Source organism: Tripterygium wilfordii, chromosome 4 (assembly GCF_013401445.1).
Source record: "Tripterygium wilfordii isolate XIE 37 chromosome 4, ASM1340144v1, whole genome shotgun sequence".
In the NCBI taxonomy this organism is placed as follows: domain Eukaryota; kingdom Viridiplantae; phylum Streptophyta; class Magnoliopsida; order Celastrales; family Celastraceae; genus Tripterygium; species Tripterygium wilfordii.
This window is the reverse complement of record NC_052235.1, coordinates 2535445-2554006: the sequence shown is the minus strand read 5'-3', so window position 1 is coordinate 2554006 and position 18562 is coordinate 2535445. Positions and strand designations below refer to the sequence as shown.

General features: G+C 39.4%; 4 protein-coding genes and 1 long non-coding RNA gene across 7 annotated transcripts; 3 read left to right on the top strand and 2 right to left on the bottom strand.

Moving 5' to 3' along the window:
* Positions 1–2464: 2464 nt before the first annotated feature.
* On the top strand, positions 2465–4256 carry LOC119997360 (trimethyltridecatetraene synthase-like). Its single transcript, XM_038844309.1, has 2 exons — positions 2465–3491; positions 3573–4256. The coding sequence occupies exons 1-2, from the start codon at positions 2589–2591 to the stop codon at positions 4194–4196; spliced, it is 1527 nt and encodes a 508-aa protein (XP_038700237.1). The 5' UTR covers positions 2465–2588; the 3' UTR covers positions 4197–4256.
* A 2087-nt stretch (positions 4257–6343) lies between these two features.
* Positions 6344–9546, top strand: LOC119997359 (subtilisin-like protease SBT1.8). The gene is made up of 2 exons (XM_038844308.1): positions 6344–8084; positions 8604–9546. Exons 1-2 carry the CDS (start codon positions 6482–6484, stop codon positions 9263–9265), a joined length of 2265 nt encoding a protein of 754 aa, XP_038700236.1. The 5' UTR covers positions 6344–6481; the 3' UTR covers positions 9266–9546.
* Positions 9547–10362: 816 nt separating this feature from the next.
* Positions 10363–14186, bottom strand: LOC119996538 (guanine nucleotide-binding protein subunit gamma 3-like). Of its 3 annotated transcripts, none has more exons than XM_038843210.1 (6): positions 13018–14183; positions 12508–12734; positions 11451–11503; positions 11258–11302; positions 11130–11174; positions 10363–10918 (listed from the first exon to the last, which is right to left on the bottom strand). In XM_038843210.1, the coding sequence occupies exons 2-6, from the start codon at positions 12652–12654 to the stop codon at positions 10543–10545; spliced, it is 666 nt and encodes a 221-aa protein (XP_038699138.1). In that variant the 5' UTR covers positions 12655–12734; positions 13018–14183; the 3' UTR covers positions 10363–10542. The 3 variants fall into 3 exon arrangements, with proteins under 3 accessions (XP_038699138.1, XP_038699139.1, XP_038699140.1); XM_038843211.1 differs by having other exon boundaries at positions 12508–13221; positions 13401–14183; XM_038843212.1 differs by having other exon boundaries at positions 11130–11171; positions 12508–14186.
* A 331-nt stretch (positions 14187–14517) lies between these two features.
* On the top strand, positions 14518–16782 carry LOC119996195 (protein STRICTOSIDINE SYNTHASE-LIKE 4-like). Its single transcript, XM_038842739.1, has 6 exons — positions 14518–14871; positions 14991–15203; positions 15278–15345; positions 15762–15998; positions 16094–16226; positions 16328–16782. The coding sequence occupies exons 1-6, from the start codon at positions 14707–14709 to the stop codon at positions 16598–16600; spliced, it is 1089 nt and encodes a 362-aa protein (XP_038698667.1). The 5' UTR covers positions 14518–14706; the 3' UTR covers positions 16601–16782.
* On the bottom strand, positions 16570–17915 carry LOC119996196. Its single transcript, XR_005467808.1, has 3 exons — positions 17746–17915; positions 17362–17498; positions 16570–16705 (listed from the first exon to the last, which is right to left on the bottom strand). It is a non-coding gene; the product is annotated as an uncharacterized LOC119996196 (long non-coding RNA).
* Between the last annotated feature and the right edge of the window lie 647 nt (positions 17916–18562).

Below are 18562 nucleotides of genomic sequence, written 5' to 3'. Positions count from 1 at the left end.
ATCCACAGGAGGTTGATGAAGGACCAAAACTCCACGATCATGCTGAATAGCCTTATTTGCTAACAGATTTGCACATCTGTTTCCCTCCCGAAACACATGACAAATATTGACCTTCCAATCTCTCTTCAAAAGATCATCTTTATTTAGTTTTGATCATAGTATAAATTTTATGTAGGAAGAGGATTTAGATTCAGTCCAAATCTGATTAATTCCACCTTTAATAAATTTGAAAATAGCTTTAATTTTAATTTCTAATGACCTTTTTTTTAACGACGAGAATTCATTGGTCAATGTCCATATCAAATTTGGGTACTTGAATCGCTCACCTTTTCCCACATATTACATCGGAGTTAAACTTAAATCTCCCGACTAGAAAAGATCTATCCCCAACCAAAATCTTCCACACCTAACAAAATATATGTCTACGTTAATGTATATATATACAATCTACATAAGCTAAACGGGGGGAAAAGGTAAAAGATAAGTGCACAAGTTTTTTGCCAATGGGACAAACCTTATCCCCATGTACTTTATCCTCAAATAATTTGGGAATAGTATGGTTTCAAGAATTGAAGGCTATGACCTCTAAATGATATCCAAAAAATTGTAGCAAATTACATTAAAGAGCATCATGCATGTTCTGCTAAAGCACAAGCAGTCAATTAAATTGTTCTCAAATGTTCCAATTGAGAGACAATTTCTCAAATGGCTCCTAGATTGCACTCAAATGACTTGCCAATGTTACTTCAAACTGGCGTTTGATTACTAAAGTAGGACATATGCTGACTTCAACAACCCATCCAAGCATATAATAGTACCCATTAACCCATATATATATGCATGGTTATGTACAATAGAGTAATCCAGACATTGGAAATATTAATTACTTAGTGTCCTATTGAGTAACGTGATACACGATTGTCTCCCATTTGCAATATTATTAAATACGTAATCAATTTTGTATCACAATTAATGTGCTCCCTTTTAGGGTATTATATTGTCAATAATTTGATCATGAGCACTGAATCACATGCCCTCTTTTTCTTCGATCCTCCCTTGGGATACTCTTTTGATAAGATATAGAGTATCTTAATTAATTAATAATCCCATATCCTCATTTAAAAGGTGCACTATCTTTTTCTTTTCCTAAATTATTCCAACAACTCCATTTTATAATTTATGGGTCCATATAAGTTCACCAAGTATTTGCTTCCCCACCATTAGTCACCACTGTTTTTTCCCCCCTTTTTGAGCAGCCCAATTAATTCACATGTTTCATGGGCAATGTAATCAAATTGGAGTACTCCTCATGTTCACAAGCAATTTGTAGTTTAGATATTAGATTATTTAGAGATTTTTTTTTTTTATAGTTCCAATTTCATCCGAGAGACAAGTTTTTTTTTTTTTTGTCTGATTTGATACATTGTTCCATTTTATAGGTGGAAACAATTTAATTAAAAAGATTATTTTTCTTATTTTTGAACGTCATCACGCCACGTGTACATATCATCGGAGTTTGCATGCCACGTTAGCAAAATATGTTGATTATCTCACGGGCGGTTTGACTTGGGACATAACGAGTGGTTAAATGAAACCCTAAGAATAGAAACTAGTAAGTTCAAAGATTATGAATAAAATTGGAAAAACAATAATAGTTTAATGACATAAATCTTTCCCTTCCACATTATACGTGGAAATGAGTGTTGTTAGTGAGAGCTTATTTACTCGTGTTAAACAAGATAAGTACATGATTGTTGATGGCGTGCACTCACCAAGACCAAGATAATAGTGATCAGCTACATAGTTGTTGTAATCTCTTTTATTTATCATGTGTAACAACTGTTTTTGGTAACTTGCCAAAACAATTTGTCCAATTATACATTTTTCAACTTGGAGCATCCTAGAATAGGACAAATGTGCATTGAAATTGTTGATAACTCGCTGCAAACAAACAAAGGAAAATCAATAACGCAATATTATATATTGCAAACAAACTAAGGGAAACCAATAATGCAAGTATATATCTATATGACATAAGAATCACTACATTACGGAAATACTAACGGGAATGATATATATCCATAAGCTTTTTCATACATAACCGTTCATAATGACGTGACAATTACATTGTTTCTGATTAACACAGTCTATTATTACATTATTTTTAACTAGCATTGTCTCTTATTACATTTTTTTGTACATAATTACATTGTTTTAAGTGTTGTAGATTTTTATACACTGTTTCAAAAATAATGTAATTAATAATGCACAGGTTAAACTTATCAACAATAGGTCTTTTTGAAAAGAGTTATACATGCTGAATCCGAATATGTATATTTTTTTGAAATCTAGCATGTATTTTGATAGACAAAATATTTTGAAGTTCCAGTTTATGAAAAGAAAAAATAAAAAATAAAAAACTGTGATGTCATCTTACTTAGTAACCATGCCATAAAAATTATGGACCTTTATGAATGATTTCACCATGGATATGTAATGCTGCCGAAAAACTAATTCAACTATAAATACCCTCATCACACCACCAAATCTCTTATCACAAAAAATTCACAAACCACAAATTGTCATCAATGGAGGTTCTTTCCTGGGCTATTTTGGCCTTATCATTGCTAGCTATTCATACACTCTTATCAATAATTTTCACTTCTCCACGCCAATCAAAACTTCCACCAGGTCCTAAGCCTTGGCCGATTATCGGTAACTTTAACCTTATAGGTCCTCTGCCTCACCAATCTCTTCACAAATTATCCCTAAGATATGGAGCATTGATGCAACTTAAGTTTGGTTCATACCCAGTTGTGGTTGCTTCATCAGCAGATATGGCAAAACAAATACTCAAAACAAATGACCAAATCTTTGCCTCTAGACCCAAAACTGCCGCTGGAAAATACACAACCTATAACTTCCAAAACATTACATGGGCGCCTTATGGACCGTATTGGCGACAGGGCCGCAAAATCTACCTCTGTGAGCTGTTTAGCTCGAGAAGGCTCGAATCATATGAATACATTCGCGTCCAAGAAAGGCGTGATTTCACGTCGCGTCTACTTGCCTTGTCTGGCAAGCCAGTTGTGCTTAAAGAGCAACTCTCGCGGCTTACTTTGAGCATTATTAGTAGAATTGTTCTGGGGAAGAAGTACTTCAGCGAGCGTGAAGATGGGAGTGCAATTGTAACAATTGAAGAGTTTCAAGAAATGTTGGATGAGTTGTTCTTGCTTAATGGGGTCTTGAATATAGGGGATTGGATACCCTGGCTGGATTTCCTGGATTTGCAGGGGTATGTAAAGAGAATGAAGGCTCTAAAAATCAAATTCGATCGATTTCACGACCATGTGTTGGATGAACACAAGGCGAGGAAGGCCGGGGTTAAGGATTTTGTGCCAAAGGACATGGTGGATTTACTGCTGCAACTAAGCGATGATCCTAGTCTTGATGTCAACCTCAATTATGATAGCGTCAAGGGGTTCACACAGGTACATAGATATATTACTATATCAATTAGGCCGATCTATATTACTCTGACAGTTCATTGACAACATTTCTTTTATGATCAGGACTTAATTGCAGGTGGCACAGACACTTCTGCAGTGACGGTGGAATGGGCGATGTCCGAGCTCATGAAACAGCCAGACTTAATAAAAAAGGCGACAGAAGAGCTCGACAGAGTAATTGGAAGAGCAAGATGGGTGGAAGAGAAAGACATGCCACAACTACCTTACATAGAAGCAATAATGAAAGAAACAATGAGGAAACACCCAGTGGCCGTACTTCTTGCGCCGCATTTGGCCCTTGAAGACTGCAACATTGGTGGATATGACATTGTAAAAGGAACTAGAGTCTTCATTAACAGCTGGAGCATGGGGAGGGACCCAAAAATATGGGATGAACCGGAAGAGTTCCGGCCGGAGAGGTTTATAGGGAAAGCAATTGATGTGAAGGGACAGAGTTTTGAGCTGTTGCCTTTTGGTTCAGGAAGGAGAATGTGCCCTGGATATAGTCTTGGACTTAAAATGATTCAATCAAGCTTGGCTAACATGTTGCATGGGTTCAATTGGGAGTTAGCTGATAATATGAGGCCACAAGATTTGAACATGGATGAAGTTTATGGATTGGCAACACCTAGAAAGTTTCCTCTTGTTGCTGTCCTGGAGCCTAGACTCCCCATTCATCTTTACTAAATATTTTGCTTCCTTGAAAATATTATAAAAGAAATATAATAGTTTTGTCTTATTCACAAATTATAATAGTTTTGTCTCATGCGTACACCTTCCTGTTCAGTGTCCACCGACTAATATGCCTGCATCGTTGGCTCTCACTCCCTAGTTAGTCAAACCAAACCTCAGTCCCATACCACCCACAATGGACGGTGATCCAACAAGAAAATGACACCATGCTACACGTAACGGGTGTAAAGGCCGACAAAAAAGTACATTGGAAATTGCAAAATTTTTCCACTATGTAACGGACTTATCTTTTAATTCCTGGAGTCAACAAATATAGCCGTTACCCACTGCACTTTATCCACACCATCCGATTATCATCATGAACTGCTCTCTTTTTCTTTTTCTATATATGACATCATAGACGCAAGAAAGTGCTCATTGAGACCGCATAATCTGCACTGTTAATATTCTTGAATCCTAAAATACCTTCACTCACAAACAAGTAGATTGACAAATCACATAAAATGTTAAATCTAAACGATATGTAACATTGTTCAAAGTCTACTAGACTAATTTGATATTTGGTGCCTCCATCTGAAAGCGCTAGGGATGGGGGGAGCTCAATCCCCATGCTTTATGTAATGGACCAGAACACTAATGGAAGCTATTCAGAGACAGAGCTTTCTCTCTCTTTTGTGGCCAAACTCCTAGTGATGGGAAGAATCCACAAATCGGAAAAAGTGACAAGAAATCACATCATGTTTAATTGCCTTTTCTTATGATAACGCGTCTCCAGCTATAAATCTGCATGTGAATCACAACAGGCCAAAACAATTTTGTACTAAGTATATATTTGTCAAAAGCCCAGTACACTATATAACTATTGCTCATGTCCTAAATTCTGCAAAAAAAAAATTAACTCAACCCATCTCGTGATCTCACCACTATCAAACTCTAAATAATAATCAAATGCACGATTTTCTTTATTAATGCCGATGTTCAATGTTTTTTTACCAGCTTTTGATGGCATAGTAGTAACACTGACACTCTTTTAAGGACAGTTTCGTAACACGATTAGATTATAAACCCGGCACCAGCCCCCCTTTTTCCGCGTCTTTTAATCCCATGCATTACCTATTCTTTCTCCCAAAATGTTAAATCGCCCAATTTTTTTTAACCCAAATTGTCACAAGTCTACGTGACAGTGCCACATAATCATGCTGACATGACTAATTTTTTTGAAAATCAAAACTACCCCTTCTTTCTTCATTTTCTTTTGTTTAAAATTTAAAAATCAAACATTCCCTTTTTTATTTCCCACTTTCATTTTCTCCCACACTTCCATTATTTCACCGCATCTCATTTAATCACAAATAGACAAGTGAATCATTCATATTCACGAATTACATTGAAAAGAATGGTATTACATTATTTTTTATCTGTTAAGAAATGCAATTACATTGTTTATTTGTATATAGACATCCAATTACATTGTTTTTTTCACAATAAACAAATATAAGCTGCAGAAAAAAATAGTCCACAAACCAGATAAGAATAACAAGGTAAATACATTGTTTTAAAAGCATAATCATTCAAATGGTTGTAAACATATTGTTACATTGTTTTCAAAACAGTGTAACTTCCAAATATACAAAAAAAGGAGAACAAAATTACATTGTTGTTGGAGGTGGCTGGGAATTTTGCTGGAGGTGGTCGGAGATGTTGTTGGAGGTGGCTGAATGCTCGGATCAACGAATTACATTGTTTTTGAAACAATGCAATTTGCTCGGGTTGTCGGAATCAGGTAGCTATTTGGTCGAAAAATGGATGGGTAAGGTGTGTATCGACGCCTGGAGTCCAAATATGAGGTCGGTTATCGGAGATGTCGCAAGAGGTGGTCGGATCGACACTATTTGTGCTATGGTGATCTCGTCATTTGGGAGCTTTTTTCTGACGATACAAGTGGCGGTGGGTGGCATGGAGTGTCGGAAAATGATGGTGGTGGTCGTGCCCTTCCGTTCGGTGGCTCAACGGCTCCGATCGGTGGCTGGACGGAAAAGCTACAATGTGGTGGTGGTGTTTCGTGAGAGTGGGAGGGAGAGAAAGGAGAGAGAAAGAGAGGAAAGAGGAGAAAGAGAGAGAATGTGAGTGATTATATAGAGACAAAAGAGTGATGTGACTGCTGATGTGGAATATAATGTAGAATTGAGAAAAATTGGGATAAAATTTGCTAGCCATTTAGCACTACCGTTCTCTCTTTTTTATAAAAACCGTTAATATCTCTCGCCTCTTCCTATCCCATGGCTTCCATGGCCTGCTTATGGCTTCTCCTCGTGATTCCAGCCCTCGCAACCGCCAAACAGACCTACATTGTCCATATGAACTCCAATTCCATGCCTTCCTCCTTCGCCACCCACCACGATTGGTACACTGCCTCCCTCCAGTCCCTCTCTTCCTCCTCTGACTCACTCATCTACACCTACAACACAGCCTTCCATGGCTTTGCCGCCTCTCTTTATCTGGACCAGGTCGAGTCCCTTCGTCAATCCGAATCTGTAATCGGCGTCTACGAAGACACTGTCTACTCATTACACACGACGCGCACACCTGAATTCCTCGGCCTGGACCCTGATTTCGGACTCGGGTATGGCCATAACAGTCAGGATCTCGACAAAGCGTCTTATGACGTTATAATTGGGGTGCTTGATACCGGTGTTTGGCCCGAGTCAAAAAGCTTTGATGACTCAGGTATGCCTCCGATCCCAACTCGGTGGCGCGGAGAATGTGAAGCAGGGCCTGATTTTACTTCTTCTGCTTGCAATAAGAAACTCATTGGGGCTCGAACCTTCTCCAAGGGGTTCCACATCGCTTCCGGTGGGAGGTCCACCAAGTTCAAAGAGCTTGCTTCGCCTCGGGACGAGGATGGACACGGAACTCACACCGCCAGTACTGCTGCTGGTTCACCAGTCGCAAACGCGAGCCTTCTTGGATATGCTAGCGGTACTGCTCGTGGTATGGCCAGTCACGCTCGCGTGGCGGCTTACAAGGTTTGCTGGAGCACTGGTTGCTTTGGGAGCGACATTCTCGCTGCTATGGATCGGGCAATTTTGGACGGTGTGGATGTGCTTTCCCTATCTCTTGGGGGTGAGTCGGGTCCGTACCATCGCGACACAATCGCAATCGGAGCGTTCACGGCTATGGAGAAAGGCATTTTCGTCTCTTGCTCTGCTGGCAACAGTGGGCCTAACAGGGCCTCACTCGCCAATGTTGCTCCATGGATCACAACTGTCGGAGCCGGAACTCTAGACCGAGATTTCCCGGCTTATGCGCTTCTCGGAAACAAAAACCGTTTAGCGGGTGCGTCGTTATATAGCGGTATAGGAATGGGGAACAGAGCGTTGGGATTGGTTTACAGTAAGGGAAGCAGTACAAGCAATTTGTGCTTACCAGGTTCACTTGACCCGAATCAGGTTCGTGGGAAAGTTGTGGTGTGCGACAGGGGAGTCAATGCACGAGTCGAAAAGGGTTATGTAGTGCGCGAAGCAGGCGGAGTTGGGATGATATTGGCGAACACCGCTATTAGCAGTGAGGAATTGGTGGCCGACAGTCACTTGATACCGGCAGTGGCAGTGGGAAAAAAGGCCGGGGACATAATCAGAGGCTATGTGAAAACTGATGCAAATCCGACTGCGTTGCTTGTATTTGGTGGGACGGTTTTGAACGTTAAGCCGTCACCGGTAGTTGCGGCGTTCAGTTCTCGAGGGCCGAATGTGGTGAATCCGGAGATCTTGAAACCGGACCTTATTGGGCCCGGAGTCAACATCTTGGCTGGATGGTCAGAGGCTGTAGGGCCCAGTGGGCTTGATTCGGATACTCGAAGAACTCCTTTCAATATCATGTCAGGTAATACTTCAAAGGCTATTTAATTTTACTTCAACGGCTATTTAATTTTAAAATTCTTAATGCTGATACTGATAGTGATAGGTACAAAACACAAATAGTGACAAACTTTAAAAAAAATTATGACAAGTTGTTTTGTTAGGTTAGATTCGTCATTTAAAGATTGAGGTTCATTCTTGCCTTTAATGTCTGCACAGTTTCATAGTTTATGGTGGGTTTAGCTAGATTCTCTGTGCCACAAATGTGGGTGCGTTTGTTTTGCTCTGGCATTAAAAATGACAGGATTTTTAAGTGCCCCCCACAACATAGTGCTTCCCACAACATAGTGCTTGGTCTTACTTAAAAGAGCAATCAAGAATCGGGTAAATGACCCTGCAGTATAAGTCATTATAGTTTTCCACTTTCTCTACAATTTTAATCACAGATGTCCAGACTGTTTACCAATGTGGTCTAATAAGTGATAGTAACACCAATACACCATGTTAACTAATATATGTGGTTTTATCTTCATGAAAACTACAGGTACATCAATGTCCTGCCCACACATCAGTGGTTTAGCGGCCTTGCTTAAAGCAGCCCATCCGGACTGGAGCCCAAGTGCAATCAAGTCCGCGCTCATGACCACTTCCTACACTCTGGACAACACCAAATCCCTACTCCAGGATGCTGCGGGCGGTGGGCTTTCCAATCCATGGGCCCATGGATCTGGGCATGTGGATCCACAGAAAGCCCTATCTCCGGGCCTAGTATACGACATCTCAACGGAGGACTACATCACATTCTTGTGTTCCTTGGACTACACCATTGAACAAGTTCGAACCATTGTCAAGCACCCCAACATCACCTGTTCGAAGAAATTCGAGGACCCCGGACAACTCAACTACCCATCATTCTCCGTCATTTTTGATAGGAAGAGAGTTGTGCGATACACTCGCGAATTGACCAATGTTGGTGCTCCTGGATCTGTATATCAAGTGGCCATTACTAAGCCAGCAACAGTAGACGTGCAAGTGAAGCCAACCAGACTTATTTTTAAGAGTGTAGGGGAGAAGCAGAGATACACAGTGACTTTTGTAGCAAAGGCTAATGCAACTACAAGGCCTGAATTTGGGTCAATTGTCTGGAGCACTACCCGAAACAGAGTTAGCAGCCCAGTTGCTTTTACATGGACAAGAGTTACGTAGACAATGGGGGTTCAAATTGGTCAAAATGGGCCTTCCATTTCTTCGGCCTTTACACCAATTCGGCCTAGGAAATGAATGGCCGTAGAAGCCCAGCATGGATAATAGTACAAATAATCAGAATCAAAGAAAATTTGCGTATGCTTTTCCATTAGAATGCAGATGTAGGAAGGAAGGACTAAGCTAAGCTATGGTAGGTTGAAATTGCATTTTGTAATGTTTCAATGCAATCAAATTGCTTGCAAGCAAGTTATGGAACTAAAGAATGATGAAGCATTTCTCCATTCTTTCTGCCCGTGTTTTTTTTTTTTTTTTTCATTCTACATATATATCAATTTCAACTTTCAAATCAGATTGAATTGAATGACCGTGCAAAAACTTTAAGAGGCATTTGGAGGGAGAGAATAGCCAAGATGACTCAAATGAAATGGTGAGAATTACACAATAAGTTTTAATATGTAAAAGACTCTTTTATCCCTGTTATAAAATATTATTTTATTTCCTAAAAAGAAAAAGTAATATGAAAATTATACTATTAAAATTCTCACACTCATGCTCACTCTTTATTTTATACTAAATATGATCATGCTCACCTCACACTCATTCCCACATTCATCTCATACTCACCTCGCACAATTATGAACCAAATGTCCCGTAAAAATAATGTTTCATCCACCCACCGAAATATGACCCCAATTAATGTAGATCGTGGAATGTTAAGTGTTAAGTGAGTCCTACGTGTGTGATTATTTCACATGTCACATAGATTTGGGGAAGATTTAATGTTACTCAAACTTTAACTTATCTAAAAAAAAGGAAAAAAAAGAAAAAAGAAAAGAAGATTCTTGTCAACTTCCTTCACAATAATAATGTGAACACCCCCCCCCCCCTCTGGGTTGCTAAATTAACTACTCCATTGTCAGGGTTGTCAATCAAGGAGGCAGTTGACAAGTCATAATCTGCCTTCACAAATTATGTACAAAGAAAAACGAGTGAAAAGAAAAGACACCTCCTGTGATGACAGTTATACAGAAAATTGTAGTTTTGTGATCACAAGTAGCAGCTTTAGTCAGCCCAATACAATAATGCTGCAACAATAATTGAGTGAGCAAGCACTTCCAATGTATTCAAGTCCTTACTTAGGCACGGCAAGCTAGATTCACAACTTGCTAACAAAATTCAGGAATTGCCAAAAAAAAAAAAAATCATTAACAGATACTATAATTGAAATCAAATGAATATGGAGGATAATTCCTCTTTTATGATATCGCATTAATATGTTATATGCATAGACAGCATGGATTCCAACATGGGTTCCAACAAGTTTTTGTACAATTGCAGCTGCGTACCTTAGGGCATCTAGGGCGACAGCATACCCATCTGCAGCATGAAGAGCAATCTGGGCATGAAGGAGAAGGACATTCTAAGCTGCTGCAGCAGCATGAGATCTCTCTACAACAATTAAATCGAGGACAAACGCAACACCACCGCAACTTTGGTAGTGAGCAGGTGTTGCATGAACAGCATTTACAAATATTAAAGTTGCAGCAGCGGCAGTGGCAGCGGCAGCAGCAGTGTGGCATTTCCAGACGAAGAGGACAGCCAGAATTGCAGCAGCAACAACAAATCCATGAAAAGTTGAAACAGGGCAGCCCGCTGCACACAAATATAGAAATGATGTTGAAACGTTTCTAATTAGTTCGCGATTGGCATGAAATATTAAGCTATACAACAAAATGCTTCCTTGAAGAATGATTAACAAAAGCATTGATGCTATAGCCAGTTAGCCACACGTCTCTAAGGAAATGAATTGAATCCAAAATATGTGGAGGGAAACACAAACGAGACGAAAGGACAAGACTTGTACCAAAGCCACTTCCAGATACGGCAGGACTTTCGCTTCTTCCGACTTCTGTCATCAACCAGAAATTGAAAGGTAAGACTTACATTTCCTTCCAAAAAGCATGAAAATCCCGATGATAGTTATATTCTTACATGGGTATCAAAGGATCTGAGTTCGCCACTACGAAATCAGTAACACTGCAAAATTGTCACTTTAATCTATTACAAGGCCGTGCATAACAGATGAAAAGAGTTTCACATACCATATCAGTCAACAAGACTAATAAACTTTGGAAATCTGGAGGGAAAACATTATGAAAGGAAATTAAAAACAAATTAACCATACTCTTTGCAACATCTGGAAGCAGGTTGAAGGCCATCAATGGATTTTAACTCCTCCTGCTTAACAGCAGAAGTGTGAATATTGTTACCGTCACTTGATATGATTTCATAACTTAACAAGAGTCCAAGAACTTCTAAAAAAGATCAATGCCGCTAAATATGTCTCTGCAAGTATTACCCTATGAATTGGCAAACTGAAAAGCAGGTACCTAGTGTTAATAATCACATCATCTCATACTATCATAAATCCAAAGATTATCCAGTATCTTAAAATGAGATAATCCTAGTTGATGATGTTCAAATTAAAATCAGAATACTAATTGCAATCAAATCCTTCTCTAGATTGACAAATTTGTGAGCAGCTTGGACGGGTAACTTGTTCAAGCTCTTTCAACGTAAAATTATATCACATTGATTGTGCCAAAAAATTCACATAATTTATATGTATAAACAGTCAAGTAATAAAAAGCTTCCCAGATCAGTTTTTTCTGAAAAAAAAAGAGAGAGAGAAAAAACCTTCCCTGATCAGTATATCTAATGGATGGAGTGCCTTTAATTTTTCAAACTTAATGAAAAAAAAATGTTTCATGGAAGAAGAGGTCATTGTGTTTAAATAGTTGGTTGAGAGGCTCTGAACTTCCAAGTTAGGTGGTAACAATGGCCTGCCATGAATAGCCTACCAGTGTACTGTTTATAGCAGGAGCAAAACTATCCAGCCATGGACGGAACAGTTTCCATTTTCATGAAGAGTATCTATAATCAACTGAATTGACACTTCTGTGGTAGAGTTCCTCTTTTCTCTACAAAAATTTAATCTTTACGAAAATATCGCAAAATAAATTACACCACTCATCAGTCAATTTGCTACCCAGTTCATGCATATTCAAAACAGGTGACAAGTATCCTTTCCTGCATCAATAAGACTGTTTTTGTTGGTTCTGACCCAGAAAATTAATTCCTCTTCAACATAACAATTCTACTCCATTCACCAAAACCCATGAACAATTTAAAATCAATTTCTGACTTCACATGTATCAATCTGAAGGAAGTTGAAAACTTACCTCAAGAAAACCAATCTCTCTCTCGAGCATTTGAACCTTCGCCGTTTCCCTGCGTTTCCCATACAAATCCGGATATTTGGGAGGAGACTTAGGACGAGGCGGCGGCAGTGACGGCAGCGAAGAGGAGGAGCCAGGTGGAGTAGCCATCAATGATTGACTTTTCTCACTCACCACTTGAAGATTCACTGGTCCAGACTCAGTACTGGTACCCACAATAGCTCGATAAGCTGAAGAACCAGAGTACCAAAATAAGACCCAACAAGTAAACTAGTTATGGAAGAAACAGAGCCAGAACTATTAGCAAATGTCAAGGGACAAAGAAGAAGCCGAAGCGTCAAGTAACGTTAAGGTGTGAATGCCATACGTAAAGAGTGGCAGAGGCAGTAATTAAACTTTCTGACAAGGATAATTACGACCCAGAACAAGATAGAGAGAGAGAAAAAAATCGTCAGAGGCTGGATCAACAGCAGTACACGAATAAAACTGGTGATTTATGGCAATTTAATTTACCTGTCTCAGGTAACCAAGGATAAAAAACAGAGCAACAATGTTACGTCACAGACAGTGCGTGCAGAGAAGAGAGAGATCTGAATGTTGTTTTCTCGAGACGCAAAACAACGTTTATGCATGGTAATGGTAGTACTGATAATGGTAATAATGGTACAGAACGGCTGTAAAAAAGGCTGCAGAATCCGTGTACGACCCATATAGCTGCTGCACGAAGAAAATAATATGATTTTAAAAATCTTTTCTGGGTTTCTGTCTAAAAAGTGAAATAACCAAGAAATAAGCAACAACTCTCTGGCTTTTCTCTCTATTATTTTCTGACTGAGCCGACTCTGTGGTGGAGAGAGGTGGATTGCAGAGGAGAAGCGAAAAGCACGATGTAGTACCTCAGAATGGCACGTGACTACTGCGTAGGATAGAGGGAAAAAAAGGCTGTGTTTGTGGGGTAAGGTTGGATTATTCAACATCCGAATCAGTAGCTCTGATTTTGAGAAAAAGAAAGAAAGAAAGAATGGCCACCGAGAGAAGGTAAAATTTCACAAGGGCAAACAAAGTCTCAGTTTCCAGTGCAGCTAATTTTGGACAACGTTAAGGAAAAATGGAGTTGTCACTTGTCACATGAAAGACCAAATTCAAGAAATTTCCAGTTCACGCGGTGCAACAGTGCCACAAAATTTCGTGCATCTCGCACCAAACAGAAATCCATTAAAAATTGGTGCATTACTTCACTGTAGATTCTTTCAGGAAATTAGTCGAACAGGTGGAGCGCAACCAGCAAAATACATGCTAAAAAGAAAATTACAGGCTAAAACGAATGCAGAACTGGATGTACTGATCTGAGAATCGAAGGGTCGGATTTATTGTTGTCATTGACTCATTGTGTGCACGCAATTAAGAGCTTGGGCCCAACACACTGAAGTGAAGTCCCTTCTACCTGGGCTTAGACGACTAGGGCCTAGTTGACACCAATGAAGGCTTTGCGCTAACCTCCATACCAACCATACCTCCAGACGGGAATGACTGGGCCCAAGAAAGGGCCCACCTACTGCTTGCGTAGGGCCCAGAGTGTGTCAGGGACTCAGGGGCGTGTAGGTAGGTCACACCGTGAAGCGACAAGTCATATTTAATCGAGCATTGCCGCTCCTTCCCGAAGTACCATGATACCGCCTTTTAGGATAAAGTAATGATCAAACCCACTGCTTACGTGAAGACCGTAGGCATTAGCTTGATCTAGGCATAAGCCCAGGCCCAATTTCGCTACAACCACCCTCAAAATGTACTTCAAGGCCCAAACTCACCAAATGAAAGGCTTACGGTTACATGAGAAGATGCCAATTATTGAAGAATCAAGAAAATCAACACTGCCTACTTCATTAAGAAAAAGAGTCACGGGGGAAGGAGTTTACTGACTAATCGTATCATAATGAGTTGTGATTTTCCCCTTAAAATTGATTGGACGCACCATTAATTTTTGACACGAGGATTGAGTTCATGCATCAGAGATTCAGAGTAGATATATATAGTTTTGTCTGGATCAAAGCATACAAAGCATACACGGAATGACAACATGGGTGTAATTGCCAATTGGACCATACTTTACCGCAACAACATTATCTCTTACCAAATATTTTTCCTAAACCAAACACTTGATTGAAGTAGGGCAAGCTCATAGCCTCATACTATTTTGCAGTTATGGCTATCAACTTCTCCAGAGCATTCAAATTTGTTGTTCCAGCAAGTTTAGCGGCTTTACTTGCTATTACACTTCAAGTTTTCTTCTTCTCACCAATCAAAGATCCCAACTTCCTTCAACTCCCCTCAAAATCTTCACTTCTTCCTGCAAACAACCTGTTACAGGTAAACCAAAAAAACAAAAACAAATTTTTTTTTTCTCTTCCATGCTTTACTAGAGAGGTTTGCTGCTATGTTCCCCTCCCCCCTCACTTCCTTGTTTTCTACGGCATTAATTCTTACAGGGAGTTACTAAACTGGGAGAAGGGTTTTTGAAAAGACCAGAAGATGTTTGGGTGGATAAAGAGGGTGTGCTTTATACAGCCACAGGAGATGGCTGGATCAAGAGATTGCATAAAAATGGATCCTGGGAGGAGTGGAAGAAGATTGACAGCAGTTCTATACTTGGAATCACATCTAGCAAGGACGGTGGTCTTATTGTTTGTGATGTTGAAAAGGTAAAGATTTATCAAAATACTGCAAAAAGGTTCGGATTTTCTGTCGCTAATATATGGTCTACTGGGAATTGCAGGGTGTGCTCAAGGTTAATGAAGAAGGGATAACATTTCTTACATCACATGTCAATGGTACCAATATAAGGTAAACACTGCCCAACCAGTAACCACTGTAATTAAATTTTATGCGTGCTACACCAAAAGATGCAGAGTTAAGCCACAGCAAAATAGTCCATCAAAAATATGAAATCATGACTTTCATCTGGGGATTACTTGCCTTTCATAAGCACCACCTGCAGTAGTAGTCCCCTCCAATCTGGTTTTAAGCAAAAAAAATCAAGAAACTTGTTGATTGTCACCACTTAAAACGCAAATCCTTCCACTAGGGTAGGACCCCATGAATAACATGGACCACCAGAGACTGATAGGAGACACATTGTTTCAGTACAAAACTTTGCTTCTCCTGATTATGCAAGTTGTGCTGGAGAAGCTAGGATTTTTTTTTTTTGGCAAGGAGAATCATATAAGAAGATATACTTATCAGTTGTGCATGTGATACAGATTTGCAGATGATGTTATCGAAGCATCAGATGGTAGTCTATACTTCAGTGTAGCAAGCACCAAATTTGAATTAAGTAATTGGTACTTGGACTTGCTGGAAGCAAGACCTCATGGTCAGTTGTTGAAGTATAATCCATTATTGGATGAGACATCAATAGTGCTAGATGGCTTGGGGTTTGCTAATGGCGTTGCACTTTCAAAAGATGAAGATTATCTTGTAGTTTGTGAAACATGGAGGTAATGAAGCAACTATACCATGTATGCACACCAATTTATACAAGTATACGGTATGGATATATGCCACATTCAATGCTCGTTTATTGCTGAAACAGATTTAGGTGTCTTAAATATTGGCTGAAAGGGGAGGCCAGCGGAAAAACAGAGATATTTGTCCAGAACCTACCCGGTGGCCCTGATAACATCAATCTTGCGGATGATGGCTCTTTCTGGATTGCCTTACTCCATGTGTGTAATTATGATAAATCTAACAAAACATTAAACACATGACTCTTTACCATCTATCAGTAATGATTTCTCAAACTAACCTCAACTTTTGTTTGCCTCAGTTAACAGCGGATGGACTGGAGTTTGTGCACACCTCTAAGCTGGCAAAGCACCTGGCTGCAACATTTTTAAGTTTGACGAAGTTAATCAATGGCACAACCCGCAAAGCAACAGTGGTGAAGGTGGCAGCTGATGGCACAATTCTAAAGATCTTTGATGATTCGCAAGGAAAGACAATATCGTCTGTTACATCAGCTTTTGAGTTTGAAGATCATCTCTACCTGGGAAGTTTAACGTCCAACTTTGTTGGGAAACTATCGCTGAAAGATGCCTAAAGGTTGAAGTCTCACATATATATTTTGACATCTTCAAATTTCAGCAGATGGGCAAAAATATTTCTCCAAGCAGATGCACAGTTTACTCCCCATAGCTCAATCGCGCTGAATAATAAAAGTCAAATGTTCATCAATTTCATCTGTTGAAAATGCTCTAAAAGCTCAATTATCTGTTTTGACAACTCCAACCTTCCAAATATCAAGATAATCAAATCAGTTAAAAAATGAAAACAAAGTTCACATTAGATTCATCAAACAACATTTTGACAACCATACTTCAAGCTTAGGATTATGAAACAGAGAATTTATTTGTAGCATCAATCTAACCAATCTGGAATAGAACAAAGTATCATTTTTCTACAATATCAACATTCCTCTTGGAATAGGGTGTCAATACCTCGATTTTGAAATACTCTTGAAGAACAGATTGCAGGATCTTTACTCTAACTCAAGGAATTCCACCAATTAAAATTTGGGGTCTACACCAAACGCTAAATTACAGGATTTAAAGACAGATGAAAAGACAAAAGGCAAAAAACCCTACATCCCAGTAAGCTCACATGACAAAGATGCACTTGATTTGATTCAACAAATTCCAAGTACTTATAAGCTCGCAGTAAAAGCATAATTGGTAAATAAACAACAGAAATAATTTCATTTCAGGTGGGCGCACCTTAATTTCCCCATAACAACACAATCCATGATACCAAAGTCCATTTGTTGCATAAACAGAATTCTGCCAAGGAGCATAATAAACAAACCTGTTATGCCAATGGGCAATAGCCAACAATCCAAGGGACTTGGTGATTAGGAAAACTGGAAAAGATGGGAGACATTAGTCTGATCCAAAAACTTCTCCAGCACAATACTCAGTATCGAGAGCAAAGCCCTTCAAATCCTAAAGAAAAACAGATCCACAAACGCAGATACAACATCAGGCAAGAATAAAATCACACTAACCAGAAAATTTTCTGGGTGACAACACACACTGAGTCCTTCTCTCAAACACCAATAGAAGTGATCCCAGAAGATTTCACAACCATAAATGCATGCATATACTGATGAAGTACCCCACCAAAAAAAAGTACATTAAACGACTAGAATCAGCAATCAAGAGGTCACTGAGAGAATATGATTTTACTTACCGAATTGGAAGAGACGACCTTCCGGTGAGAAAATAGTGGTGTGGCGATCATATCCGGCTCCTCTTTCTCGACTCATATTTTGAGGCTCTGAGGAATTTGATTTCCAAGCGCCAATGCTCGCGCCTGTGCGATTATAACGAAGAAAGCTTCGTCTCCAAGGCTCCAAGCCAGAAGCTTATGACTTGTTTGTCTCGCGCAAAAAGCGGAAGAAGGCGTTTGGGCCTCAATATGGGCCTATTCCTGGGCCAGGGTCAAGTTTCGTCTCGAAGCAAGAAGCTTATCAGAGCAACTCCAGTGGTAAACCAAATATCAAACACTTCAAAACCATTCTCTCTTCTTCTCTATCCTGAGTGGCATAATTTAATTGGGTGAATGGTCCCACAATATACATTATTCATCAACACTTTATACTTTCCAACACTTCAAACTCATTTCTCTATTTTCTCTCTCTTTATTTCCATCATCTCTCTTACTTTTCATCATCTTTCTCTTCCTTTTCATCATCCCTCTCTTCACTATTCATCAATTATATCCATACTTCATATTTCAAGTGTCATTTTCCACAACAACCTATAAAACAAAACAACCTATAAAACAAGTGTTATTATAAAGAAAGTGTGTTTTTAAGTGTTCATTTTCATCCATTGTAGAACTCTAACACTCTAAATTTTCCATAAAATTCACTTTTGGACTCTTGAAAACTATGTTTTAAGTGTCCATTTTGGACATGGTCTCAGACTTGTTTGTCTCGGGCAAAAAGGAAAAGAAAACGTTTGGGCCTGAATATGGGCCTATCCTGGGCCAGGGTCAAGATCGG